Source organism: Dermochelys coriacea, chromosome 5, assembly GCF_009764565.3.
Source record: "Dermochelys coriacea isolate rDerCor1 chromosome 5, rDerCor1.pri.v4, whole genome shotgun sequence".
Taxonomy (NCBI): domain Eukaryota; kingdom Metazoa; phylum Chordata; order Testudines; family Dermochelyidae; genus Dermochelys; species Dermochelys coriacea.
In genome coordinates this window covers 70,648,981-70,663,672 of record NC_050072.1, presented here as the reverse complement: position 1 = coordinate 70,663,672, position 14,692 = coordinate 70,648,981, and the positions used below count along the sequence as shown (strand labels likewise).

Below are 14,692 nucleotides of genomic sequence, written 5' to 3'. Positions count from 1 at the left end.
ATTCATTTCACTGGGTAATGCAGTTTTTGCTGTGGAAAAGGAAGGTTTCATACCTACAACTGTTATGCGCTTTGCATACTGCCTCTGCAGATTTACACTTTGCAAGTGCCATATCATTACTGCCCTGGAGCCCTCTATAAAGTACTGATTGAACACATGAACCTTTGTAGGAGGGCTATAACACACAAATGAGGCTAGCAAATTTCTCTCTGGAAAGGAGTGTTTGCTTTGGCCTCTATGGGTATGTCTAGACTGCAATTAAAAACCCATGGCAGGCCTGTGCCAGTTGACTCAGGCTTGCAGGCTCGGGCTGTTTAATTGTAGTGTAGACATTCAGCCTTGGATGGAATCCAGGCTCTAGGATCCCAAGGCTCAGGCTGCAGCCTGCGCCCCAACATCTACACCACAATTAAACAGCTCCTCAGCCTAAACCCCGAGCGCCAAAGTCAGCTGGCACAGGACAGCCACAACTTTTTAACTGCAGTGTAGACATATCCAGAATCACAAAATTAGTGCTAAGTAAATTTATGAATTGAGCTGTTGTAAATGACATTGTCAAAATAAATCTGAGGGAACAGTGGCTTGAAAGAGTAGATCCTGGAGTTGTCAGTTATAAATTTAACTCCCAAGAAGGTGGTGGGTCCTGCACCAAAGGGCTGATGTGGGCTGGGCTCATGTATACATCTCACATTCTGGTGAACACTTACCCCCACATACTAAGTCCTTGAGGCTCATGTGAGGGGAACAAAGTCTTTGAACTAGAAGAAAACAAGTCGCTATTGATTCCACATATCCTGTTGAACATCATGGGAGTTTGTTAATATTAAAATCACTAAATAGCCCTCTACAGGAAAGGATGTGGGCAGAAGAGGAAGACACGGGCCCCCTCACATTAAAGATAATATTACTTGTTCTAGAGTTATTGATACTTCAGAATGACAGGACCTATTATGCTTATATATCAATGTACTGTCTGATAAATAACAAAAAGGGGCACAGGTGCGATTTGCTGTGCAAATCAGATGAGGAAATAGGACAAGCAGCACATTCAACATCTATATAGAATATGCCGAAAAAATTATGGGGGATTTCAATCAAGGGCACACATGTTGGAGGAGGTCTCATGCTGGTGTAAAATATCCTGGGCATTTCTAAAAATTATAGATAACTTAACTTAAACACTGCAACCATCTCCAGATAATTCTATATTAGATTTCATTCTGATGGATAAAGATTTAAGATCACTGAATTAAAACTGATGGCTGCCTTGATTCAAGTGATCATAATCTAATTTCATTTGCTATGTGCAAACAAAATATACTCCTGACCAGTAATATATACACTTGTTGCTTTAAAAATGGACAATTTCCCAAAGCTAAAAACAATTATGAGCAAAACTAAGTTGGAGGAAATATTAAAGCATAAAATATGAAGGATAATTGGGAATTGTTTACAAAGGCTTTATTAGATGCCAATCTCCACCCACCAACTCCACAGTCAGGAAAAAGGTCTTCTTCGGTTAAAAAAAATCATGGTTAAGAGGGTAGGTGAAAGCAGCAATACAAAAACCAAAACCTAATATGTAACTAATGGAAAAAGAAGCAAGTCAATAGTAAAGAGTACACATCAGCAGTTAGGAATTACAGGCAATTATAAACAAAGCTAAAGTATCAGTGAAAAATCAATGGCAAGTAGGGTGAAAAAACAATTATATTTTTAAAAATATATCAGGAACAAATTAAATTCTTACAGAGTGGTAGAGATCTGCTACTAGACAATGATGGTAAATTAACCATCATGATGCAGAAAACGGAGACATTCAATAATATTTTTGTTCTGTATTCAGAAAAAAGCAGAATGGCTGTATCCATATCTTACAGGAATAAGAAAATACTTTTTTCCCCATCAGTAATTAGGGAGGCTATTAAACGGCAACTATAAAAAATTAGTGGAACCAGATAACTTGCATCAAAAAGTATTAAAATAATTGGCTGAGGAGCTATCTGAACCATTAATATTAACTTTTAACAAAACTTGGAACACTGTGAAAGTTTCAAAGGACTAGAGAAAAAGCCAATATTTTGCCAGTATTTAAAACGCATGGAAAAACAGGATGACACACAAAACTATTGGCTGGTTAGCCTAACATCAATTCCAGCTATATCATGGAGAAGCTGATATAGGATGCAAACAGTAAAGATTTAAAAGATTGAAACATAATTAATGCCAACCATGGCATTGTTTTTAATGGGAAATAAGTAAAAAAAAATCTTTGTTTCTTTTTATTCAAACCAAAAGTTTGGTTGATACAGGTAACTGTGTTGGCATAATATACATACTTCTGTAAGGCATCTGATTTAGAATCATAGAAGATTAGGGTTGAAAGAGACCTCAGGAAGTCATCTAGTCCAACCCCCCTGCTTAAAGCAGTACTTAATCCCGTGTGACATTCTAATAAAAATTGCGCTATAAAAAGTCAATGCAGCCATTTTAAATGGATTAAAAACTGGTTAGCTAATAGATCTCAAGAAGTATTTGTAAATGCAGAATTGTTGTCCAATAATCTAGTGGGATACCACAGGAACGTGCTGTTAGTCCAACATTCTTCAAAAATCTGGAGATGACAAAATATCTGGAGTGGCAAATAACTATAGGATCAGATGATCAGTTATACAGACCACCCTAGATCTCTTGGTACACTGGTCTCATTGGAATACCATGTGTTTTAACACAGCCAAATGCAAGATCGTGCATCTAGCAATAAAGAATGAAGAAAACTAAGAGGGGGTGTGTGATTGTATGGAAACAGTGACTGTGAAAAAGGGCTAAAGAGTTCTTGAGAATTAGGAAATAGTGGGATTAGAAACTCTTTCTTCAGTGTGCTTGTGGCACCTCTTCTATGACCCACTATAGATGGAGGAAATCTTCCTCCAACACGCCTCTCTCATGAGATGGGTCCCAAAGAGGAAGGAAGAAAGAGGAAGAAAGTTAAGTGGCCTGGGTGCAGAACTGTATGGAACAACCTTTGCAGGTGTGTTTAGTACTCAACAATTGGAAGTAATCCTGCACCAGGCACTGGTAAAGGAGAAGACATAAGATCCAAAGGATGGAGGCAATGGTGTGTAGTTTTCAATCATCCCACCAAAAAGCAGTTGATTGGAAGACAAAGTTCAGCTGATGAGCAGTGAGGAATCCTCCTTCTATATGGACATCTTTATTAGACGCAGGCTTAGTCAAGGAAGAAGACTTGCACCATCTCTGAGGCTGCATCCCCGTGTTCTTGCAGAAAGGGAGACTTTTGGAAGCTGAATGTTGGATTCAAATGTTTCCTTCTTAAAGCGGACAGATTTAGTAAGCTCTAAGGATTGGGCAGCGATCTGTGTTGTTCTGATCTTTTCCAAAGGCCTCGGCCTTCAAAGGACGATCTTTGATGTTCTTTTGTGACTCAGAAGGCCAGAGGATCTTAACCAGAACCATCTGGGCTCCTCTTCATTCTTGACCCTACAGGTCACTACAGGACCCAAGGAGGATGACTTCGCTACCCGCTGGAGGCTGTGTAGAGACTTACGAGAGTCTCTACGCAAAAGAATAAATGAACACAAATCAGATGTCAAGAATTATAACATTCAAAAACCAGTTGGGGAACACTTCAATCTCCCTGGACACTCAACAACAGACTTAAAAGTGGCAATTTTTCAACAAAAAAAACTTCAAACACACACTTCAACAAGAAATTGCAGAACTGGAATTCATTTGCAAACTGGACACCATCAAATTAGGCCTGAATAAAGACTGTGAGTGGATGGGTCACTACAAAAACTAGTTTCCCTATACTAATTTCCCCCTATTGTTACTCACACCTTCTTGTCAACTGCTTGAAATGGGCCACCCTGATTACATTGGCCTCATTACCGCTATAAATGTGATTTTTCCTCCCTTGGTATTGTACTGTTGAGAACACCCCACTTGCCTTTAATTGAATTGTCTCATTAGCACTGATCCCCCTCTTGGTAAGGCAACTCCCATCTTTTCACCTACTGTATATAGTACTGCCTACTATATTTTCCATTCCATGCATCTGATTAAATGGGTTTTAGCCCATGAAAACTTATGCCCAAATAAATTTGTTAGTCTCTAAGGTGCCACAAGTACTTCTCGCTATTTTTGCTGATACAGACCAACATGACTACCACTCTGAAATCTGCAATATCAAGTATTTTCTTCTTGAAGAAAGGCTCAGGTAGACCAAAGGTTTAGTTACTAACTTGCTCCCTTATGTTTTAAGAGTTTCATCATCTTCTTGCAAAAAAGGTCTGTACCTTCAAAAGGCAGTTTAAAAATTTGGATTTGAGGGATAGATGGAGGTCCCAAACTTAACAGCCATTGTATTGATCTTGTGGCAGCTCCCAATGAATAGCTGAATCAAATTAAAAACTGATCTGGTCATCAATGACTGATAATTAGTGGTGTGGAGAGCAGTAGAAAATTTTAACTTTGACCCACATAACCTAACTTCCTAGACACTCTTCTGAGGTAACCAGAAAGATTTACTTCACTACATTATGTGGATCAAACCTACACATCTCATTGAACCATTTACTTCAGGCTGGAGCTCTCTCTTCACTCTCCAAAGACATTTGGATCGCAGCCACTGCACTTCAAAAGGACCAGAAACACAGATGGGCAGGATTGAACAGGACGTTACTCACCTTGTGCAGTAATAATGGTTCTTTGAGATATGTCCCCCTATGGATGCTCCACTATAGGTATATCTGTAGCCCTGCACCTCTAATCAGAGATTTTAGGTAGCAGTGTCTGTTTGGCCTGTACATGCACTCTCCCTGCCTTGTGATCTGCCTCAGGGCTATCTAGTACCATGCAGGCGAACCCCCCTCAGTTAGATAGCCCTGAGGCAGACCGCAAGAGAGGGAGAATGTATGAGCTGAATGGACACTTACATAAAATCTCTGATTAGAGGTGCAGGGGCGCAGATACACGTATGGTGAAGCACCCATAGGGACACTACTCGAAGAAGTAGTAGGAGCTCATGCTTGACTGGTCAAGAGCAACTGAGCTCCTTCCTCCCTATCTGCTGCCTCTCCTGGCCAGCTTTCAAGAGGTAACTCTTTCCCAGACTTTCTCCCCACCTCCCTGTTGGTGCTGTGGCTACTGAGCACTCCAGGAACAGAATTAGGAGAGTGGCTTCTTCTCTCCATCCCTCAATTTCATGTTGGTCCAACAAACCCAGCCACAGGGAACAGTCGTCTATTCAACTCCCACCCCTCAATGACCACTGCTGAGCCTGCAGCACCAGCTCCCACAGGTGGTGGCGAGTTAAAAGAGGAAGGAGGGGCAAACTGCCCAAGGGGGGAATTGAGAGAGGGAAAATTGACAAGGGGGTAGCCACATACTAATAAAGGATAATTTTGCCCTCAATACAGAATGAGTTGACACTCCTGCACTATATCTTTATGATGATGTTGAAAACAAAAGTATTCTGAAAACAAATTGACACAAGAAATATTCAAAACTTTTTCTTGAACTCCAGTGATTAAAACATGACATGTTAGAAATAAGCACAAATTGGAGTCAAAGAAGTGGTATATGGGAGAAGGGATAGCTCAGTGGTTTGAGCATCAGCCTGCTAAACCCAGGGTTGTGAGTTCAATCCTTGAGGGGGCCATTTAGAGATCTGGGGTAAAAATTGGTGATTGGTCCTGCTTTGAGCAAGGGGTTGGACTAGATTACCTCCTGAGGTCCCTTCCAACCCTGATATTCTATGATTTAGTTTGTTTTTGCCGAAATATAATTGGTGAAATGACCTCCAAGGACCTCTACCATGAGTTGGCATAATGATGTATAAGAAATTCTTCAAAATGGAAAAAACACAGCTATGTTTGGGGCAATGGAATTATTTTTATTGGCTAAAGTGATGAGACATGACTGACCATGCCCCTTCAGAAAATTTGAGAGCACTGCACAAGGCATCTTCGGGACCTTAAAATCCTAACATCCTAAACTCACTCAAGGGACAATACTTCTGCGTAAGGACTCTGGTGAAGCCTTCAGACACACCCAAGTCACAAAGATTAGTGAGTATGTAAGCCAATCACCACGGGATTGGCTGGAATGTATGATACAGTTTCAAGCCATACTTTCTCTTATATGTTATTTCTCCTTTATTCTACTCTCTCTTTCCTATCTCCCTTTTTGGCTTCTGTGTAATCAACATCAAGCTTGACTGGTTTTGTATCAGCTGAAATCCATGATACCATCATCATATCTAGCATCATGGGTTAATGCAGCATAAATAACCTTGTCCAATTATCCAGACCGACCAATGGCTTGAAGTTCCAGAGGGTGAAGGGCACAGACCTGTATGTGTACCATATTCTGTCTCCAGCATGTGAATAAAGCAAATAGCAGTGAGACAGAAGTGATTGTCTTTTCTATTCTCTCATTTCCTCTTGTGTGTTTGTCATGCGTGTTTACAGAGCAGGAATAATTTTAACAATAACTATTTATCTGAGAGAGAATGGACTCTTTCTTTGCTCCAAGAAAAACTTTAGGTATTTTAGAGACATTTTTTAGAGACATTTTTCATTCTGAAGGACTTTGCTAAACACAAATTAAAACATTTCCAGAATTAACAGTGTCAAGGTTCCTTCCCCACTCTGAACTCTAGGGTACAGATGTGGCGACCTGCATGAAAGACCCCCTAAGCTTATTCTTACCAGCTTAGGCTAAAAACTTCCCCAAGGTACAAACTTTGCCTTGTCCTTGAACTGTATGCTGCCACCACCAAGCGTTTTAAACAAAGAACAGGGAAAGAGACCACTTCCCCCAAAATATCGCCCCAAGCTCTACACCCCCTTTCCTGGGAAGGCTTGATAAGAATCCTCACCAATTTGTATAGGTGAACACAGACTGAAACACTTGGATTTTAGGAACAGTGAAAAATCAATCAGGTTCTTAAAAGAAGAATTTTAATTAAAGAAAAGGTAAAAGAATCACCTCGGTAAAAGCAGGATGGTAAATATCTTACAGGGTAATCAGAATCAAAACATAGAGACTCCCTCTAGGCAAAAACCTTAAGTGACAAAAAGACACAAAACCAGGAATATACATTCCATCCAGCACAATTTTACCAGCCATTAAACAAAAGGAAATCTAACGGATCTCTAGCTAGATTACTTTAATTTAACAAGAGTTGTAAGGCTGCATTCCTGATCTGTTCCCGGCAAAAGCATCACACAGACAGACAAACCCTTTGTTCCCCCCCACCCTCCAGATTTGAAAGTATCTTGTCCCCCTCATTGGTCATCTTGGGTCACGTGCCAGTGCGGTTATCTTAGCTTCTTAACCCTTTACAGGTGAAAGGGTTTTGCCTCTGGCCAGGAGGGATTTTATAGCACTGCATACTGAAAGGCGGTTACCCTTCCCTTTAGATTTATGACAAACAGCTTTTTGACTTTTAAACACAGGTATTTTAATGTCTGTTTTCTTTGTTCTCTTTACATGCTTTATAAATGTTAGAATGGACCTGTATAGCATGGTTGCTTCATTATACGCAGGGCAAAAGCTCATTATATATACCTATGAACCATAAATTAACTCGTGATAATAAAAGAAGAGGCCTAGTAAAAAAATTAACATTTTTAAGGCAGATACTGACTTCATAGTAGTTATCACAACATGCCCAAAATTAAATTTATTATTCATCAGTAGTAGTAGTTGTATTAATGCAAGATAACAAGAGAAACGAAATCTCATCAGGCAGGGAATAAGCTGATTGAGTGGAGGAGTCAGGAAGAAATTTCTCTACTCCATGTACAACATTGCCTAATTGGTTTGATTCACAATTGGGGGTGGGGGAGATTGCTTTTCTCCATCTTCTGAGTTCTCTGACCACTGCTGGAAGCAGGATGGACTTAATACACATATATGTGATGTGGAATGTCAAATCCTATGTTTGTATGATGTTTCAGAAATAGTGACTGGTGAGAAGATAGAAATCCTTCAGTTGTTGCAGAAGAAAAAGATCTGGTGACTACATCCTATGTGGATTCATAATTTACTTTTACAGAATGAAATATGTTCCAGAATATAACATTAGTTATAGCATATATTTGTTCATAACAATAATATTTTGAACATACCTTTGATTGTATTGTCCTTAGATTGACCACATGCACGTCACAGGGCATGGATGAAGTGAGTGGAGAAAAGACATTCAAAATCTGTTGGACATCAGATTCCGCATATGTAGTCATTGGAATTACAGGATGATTTAAGAAAGAAGAAGTTATATGGCTCAGAAGAGAGGGGAAACTGACTGATGACTTCTCTTCTTTCTATAAAAAAAGAAGAAAAAACCACTTTGCATTAAGTTTTTATATGGCTGCCTTAATTAAATGTAAATTTGTAAATTAAGACACATTAGTTAATTTTTTAGAAACAACAAAGACAAAACTTCTCAATCAGCTACTCATCTGCTTCTCTAATAAAAAACGGTTACATACCGACTCGGTAACCGTTCTTCAAGATGTGTTGCATATGTCCTTTCCATTTTAGGTGTGTTGAGTGCCCATGCACCGAAGCCAGAGAACTTTTTCCAATAGTGGTACCCATTCATGTGGAGCATGTGCCCTCTGCACATTTGTTCAACAAGCTGAAGTTATGAAGGGGTGGAGCCTCCCTGACCCCATTCAGTTACTTTGCCCAGGGAGCCAGAGTTTGCTGTGGCTCCAATGTAGAGAGCAGGGAGGATGGGTCATGGAATAGACATGTGCACACATGTTAAAGAACAGTAGTTTTTGAACGGGTAACTAACATTTCTTCAAGTATCAGGGGGTAGCTGTGTTAGTCTGTAGCCACAAAAACAGGAGGAGTCTGGGGCACCTTAAAGACTAACAGATTTATTTGGGCATAAGCTTTCGTGGGTAAAAAGCCACTTCTTCAGATGCAGCTTTTTCAAGTGCTTGCACATGTTCATTCCACTTTAAGCGACTAACAATTCCAGATGGGGGAGGAAATTGGTGTCTACCTAAACAAGGACTACAACACTACTCTTCCAAAGATGATATCATTGGGCATAGGAGAGAGCATAACGAGCAATGAATATATGAACAGAAGACCAAGTCACAGCCCTGCAAACATCACTGATGGGAACATGACCTAGGAAAGCAGCTGATGCTGCTTATGCTCTCACAGTGTGCTAAAACTCTTTGAGGTCATAGAGCATTATCGCAGCACTGATGAATACAAGAGATCCAGGAAGAAATTATCTGTCAAGAGACAGGATGCTCTTTCATCCTGTCAGCGAAGGACATGAACAAGAGTTTAGGGTGGAGATGCCATAAAACTCTTTAATTCTGTTCAGATAAAAGGCCAACATCTTATGAATGCCCAAAGTATGAAGGTTTTCCCTATCTTTGAGTGTGTGAGGTTTTAGAAAAAAGTTAGTAAGTATGTAGAATGGTTTAGATGAAAATCTGACACCACTTTAGTAAGAAATTAGGTGTGTGGATGCCAACTAACTTTACCTTTATAAAATAATATCTATGGAGGGTCAGCTATCAAGGCCTGAAGTTCTGCTACTTCCTGGCCAAAATAATGGCCACTAGGAATGTTACCTTTATTGAGAGATGAGAAGGGGGCGTAGCTATAGGTTCGAATGGCGGCCATGTTAAAATGGAAAACCAAACTCAGATCGCAGGATGGTGTGGGATCCCTAATAGGAGGCAAGGTCTGTCCAAACCTTTCAAGAAGCTAATGGTCATAGGCAACACTGCGGAAACTGTGGCCTCGCCTCTGTTCTTCTTTCCCCATGCCATGTCCCTGCTCCTTTTCTTCCCCCCACCACGAGGCTCCACCCCCAGGCCAGCCCAGAACTTAGAGCCGGGCCATGCTAAGAGCCACCCAGGGAGCCCAGGCTGCTATGTGGGGAGACCCCTGCCCTAGAGCAGCCCCCCGCCCATGTTCCCACCCACCATGGTGCACTGGCCAGGTCAGGTAGAGGGTCCAGGGCTCCCCACAGCGGTCCTGGATCCCTGGGAGGCTCTTATTACAGCTCAGCTCTGACTTCTGGCCTCACCAGGGGGCAGGGTCTTGGAGGGGGAAAGAGGCGGGGCAGGTCATGGAGAGGGTCCAGGCCTCAAAGCAAGGGGGACTAAGGTCCCCTTCAGTCCCCTCACTGGAAAGAGGCTGGAATTGCCAGCAGGGGTTGCACTTCATGGAGGGGGAGCTGATCACCTTATCAGCTCCCCTACCACAAAGCACAGGTGTTGTCGCTGCCACTCCGCGCCCCCAAACTACGTCCATGTTAAAAAGTGGGTGGGCAGTTCAACGTAAGATGCCAGAGTCTATAACTCGACATTGCTAGAATGCGGCACTGGGGAACACTTTGTAGGAGTTATCTTAACTATAACTAACTTTGGTACTGGTCAATTTATGCGAGTGTGTTGAGGACTTAGGCCTCAAAGAAGAGGAGGGCTTCTTCTGGCCAGAAGAGGTCAAAGGACTTCTGCCTCCTGCATGGCACCATAGGTGGAGAGTGGTGTCTTCTCTTCAAATCTCTTCCAAGTCTGGTGGTGCACTCGAAGATGGAGTTGAGTCCAAATCCTTGCATATTGAGCACCTGGGTTCCAAATGAGAGCACAAAAACTGCTTTGACCAGGATGTCTTGAAGTTGAACTTCCCTCAACGTCCTACTCCTCGTTTTAAACACCTTACAAATAGGTTATACCTATTTGTATACAGGTATATCAGTTATACCTGATGTGTCCTTCTCTCAAACACTTCTATCAGTGGGAGTGAGGATCACTGACTGGCCTAAATTTGTTATACCCAGAAAAGTACTTAAATATTGGGGATTTGGACATGCCTGGGAACTGAGCCAAAAACAAGTACCACTATCTAACCTACTTACAATAAAAGGTCTCTAGAAAGTTTTCTTAAAGGGAAATATGGGAAAGACCATAAGAAGCCCCATACACTCCGACTACCAACCACGGGTGTGAAAAGGAACTGAGGAGGGTTGAGATGGCTCTAACCCTTTATACTTTCAGCTAGCAGCATGTACTGCCCCAACAAGTACCACTACAGGGAAAAGTTCCCCAGCTTCAGTGCACTGGTGTGCACACATCTAAAGTGGAACGCAAGCACTCAAAGAATAATAATTATAATATATAGCTCTTATACGGATACTCTGTCGCTTTCTCAAAAAGCTTTGCAAAGGAGGTATCATTAACACTTCTGTGCTTTTTTTTTCAATGCCACCCATCAAACCTCCTGTAAAATCTGTAAAGTCTCTTCATCCTCCTTCAAGTACCTCCTTAAGACTTACCAGTGCTGTAATGCCTACAAAACACTCCAGATGATCATGGCTAGACAGGTAGCAAAAAGACTATGGTCTCATAGGAAAATGTACCATTTACTGTTATCTTGTCTTGCCACTCCACTTGTCTATTTCATCTACCTACTCTGTCTTGTCATACATCTAGACTGTAAACTGTGGAGCAAGGATTAAGTTGTACAGCATTAATCTCAGTGGAGTCCTGATTATTTACCATAATACAAATAATTAATAGTGCCAGCAAAGTAAAATTAAAGCAAGCTACAGAATTCCATACAATTTAAATGCAAATGTTTTGTATATTTGATTAGTTCTCAACAGATAAGATACATGCTAACTTTTGAAGGAAGAAATTAGTGTTGCTTTTCTTCCTCTTGGTTAGCAGCACAACACATTTTTTAATTATTGTTTTTTTGTGTGGGTACAACAAACAGCAAAGATCTGATATGTGATTCAGCTGAGAACTAAACAAATAAACATACATCTAAATTACAAACAGGTTGTTCAATCTTAATTATAGGCAATGGTATAAACATTTCAAGTATATTATTTCATATATTTTACTGAAGATTTGCTGCATGTGTCAAAGGAAGACAGAAGGCATTGGATTCTGGAAGTGAATCACTAGCTAGGTAAGTGGTGTAGGGCTCTGGTTTTGTGAAATATTGGTCCATTTTCTATGGGGGAGAGGAGGCTATATTGTTTGGATGGTCACCACTTCAGCAGAAGGGAGACCAATCTTCTTGAGGACAGGCTGGCTAGAGTAGTCTGGAGGGCGTTAAATTAATAGCATAAGGGGAGGGTAAAAAGAGGGAAGATATCAGCACTCAGCACAAAATCAAGATATCGAGAACAAAATTTATCAAGGAATCAAAGGACATTAACAGGAGAAATTCGTCAATTACCTATACACCAATGCTAAGAGACTGACCAACAAACAAGAGGAACTGGAATTGGTCTTTTAGGAGCATAAATTCAATCTACAGTAGAAGCTCAGAGTTACGAAGCTCGGGAATGGGGGTTGTTTGTAACTCTGAACAAAACGTTATGGTTGTTCTTTCAAACGTTTACAACTTAATACACCTTGGAAACTTTACTATGCAGAAGAAAAATGCTACTTTTAATCATCTTAATTTAAATGAAACCAGCACAGAGGAGTTGTTTACCTTATCAATTTTTTTTTAAAAGTAGTTTACATTTAACACAGTACTTTTCTGTAGAGCGTATGGGATTTTTGGTCTCTGTTGCCTGATTGCATACTTCCAGTTTCAAACATGCTTCGAATTTGTAAACATTATAGATGAGAATTTCCTAACTCAAAATATGTTGCAGCCAGCATGAGGGAATTCTATATTAGACCTTGTTCCAAAAGATAAAGAGGAACTGACCACAGGACTAAAAGTAATGTATATACTTGCTGCTTTAATAGGGCCAATTTCACAAAGCTGAAAACAAGTATGAGCCAAATAAGCTGTGGAAAATAATTTAATCAGAAAAATGTAAACTATTATTGGAAATCACTTAACACCTTACTAACTGCCCCAAAAGCCTCAATCCCACAATTGAGGAAGAAGGCTGTGCTGGTTAAAAAAACCAAACTGTTTAGAAAGCAAGTGAAGGCAACTTGAAAATATAAAAGAAATAACATATAACAAATGGAAGAAAGAGAAGTTAACATTAATGAGTAAGTCAGAAGTTAGCAATTGCAGAAAATTGATATGGTACACAAAAGGAGAAAAATGTATGGCAAGCAGAGTTACAGACAGTAATAGAGTTTTTAAAACACACTAGGAACAAAAAGAATCCTGACAATGGTATTGGTCCATTATTAGAATTATCAATAATAATAATACAGAAAAGGTGTTCAATAAATAATTCTGTTCTGTATTTGGGGAAGAAAAAAAAAGATGATGCAGTCTCATCATATGGCGATAACGACATTCTTTCCACTCCACTAGTGTCTCTGGAGGATGTTGAACAGAAGCTACTAAAGTCAGAAATTTTAAAATCAACAGATCCAGATAACTTGCATCCAAAGAGTTTCAAAAGACTGGCTGAGGAGCTTGCTGATTCTCAATAAGTTTTGGAGCACTGGGAAAGTTTCAGAACACTGGACGAAAGCTAATGCTGTGCCAATGTTTAAAAAGGGTAAGCGGAATGACCCAGGTAATTATAGGCTTGTCAGCCTGACATCAATCCCAGGCAAGATAATGGAACAGCTGATACAGGACTCAATTAATAAAGAACTAGAGGAAAATGTAACTGACACAAATCAACATGAGTTTATGGAAAATAGATCCTGTCAAACTAAATTGATGTTATCTTTTTTTCAGTGAGATCACAAGTTTGGTTGATAAAGGTAATAGCTTTAATGTAATAAACTTAGATTTCTGGAAGGTGTCTGACTTGGTCCCGCACAACACTTGGATTAAAAAATCAGAATGATATAACATTAACATGGCATACATTAAATGGATTAAAAATTGGCTAACTGATAGGTCTCAAAATGTAACTATACAGAGAGAATCATTATTGAACTGGTCTGTCTTCAGTGGGGTCCTGCTGTGATTGGTTCTTGGAGCTATACTAGCATCTTTATCAATGACCTGGAAGAAAACAAAATCATCATAGATTAAAGTTTGCAAATGACAAAAATTAGGGGAGTGATAAACAATGAAGAGGACACAGATTCTGAATTTCTTGATAAACTAGATGCAATATGCATTTTAAATATGGCTAAATATAAATGTATACATCTGGGAACAAAGCGTATAGGCCAAACTTACAGAATGGGAGATTTTATTCTAGGATGCAGTGACTGAAAAAAATTTGAGGTCATGGTGGATAATCAGCTGAACATGAGCTCTCAGCATGATGTTATGGCCAAAAGAGCTAATGTGATCCTGGAATGCATAAACAGGGGAATCTCAAATAGCAGTAGAGAGGTTACTTTATCTCTGTATTTGACACGATGTGACCACTGCTGGAATAGCGTGTCCAATTCTGGTGCCCACAATTCAAAAAGCTTGTTGATAAATTAGTGAGGGTTCAGAGAAGAGCCACAAGAATGATTGAAGGATTAGAAAACATGCCTAATAAACATGCCTCAAGGAGCTCAATCTATTTAGCTTGACAAAGAGAAGTGTAAAGGGAAAGAAGCTGTAAAACAGTTGACATCAAATGCGATATCTTGAACCACAGGATGGCCGGTCCACATCCCCCCTACATGCTCTTGTAGAGAAGCACAAAGAGCTTTTCTGTGCAGGTGTGGGTCCACAATCGCTGCTTTACAATCTCCAGTTGAGAGCACACAGGCACATGCACATTCTGTGGTGG

At 40.1% G+C, this 14,692-nt stretch overlaps 1 protein-coding gene across 3 annotated transcripts in view; it reads right to left on the bottom strand.

Moving 5' to 3' along the window:
* MAN2A1 (mannosidase alpha class 2A member 1) overlaps positions 1–14,692 on the bottom strand; it is a 208,371-nt gene that overhangs the window by 8,727 nt on the left and 184,952 nt on the right. For 2 of the 3 annotated variants that reach the window (XM_038402274.2, XM_043514896.1), the window contains exon 20: positions 8,160–8,354. In XM_038402274.2, coding sequence (XP_038258202.1) covers positions 8,160–8,354 — 195 coding nt within the window. Of the gene's footprint in view, positions 1–8,159; positions 8,355–12,540; positions 13,963–14,692 lie in introns of those variants that run through there. The other variant, XM_038402277.2, reaches the window with a different exon arrangement.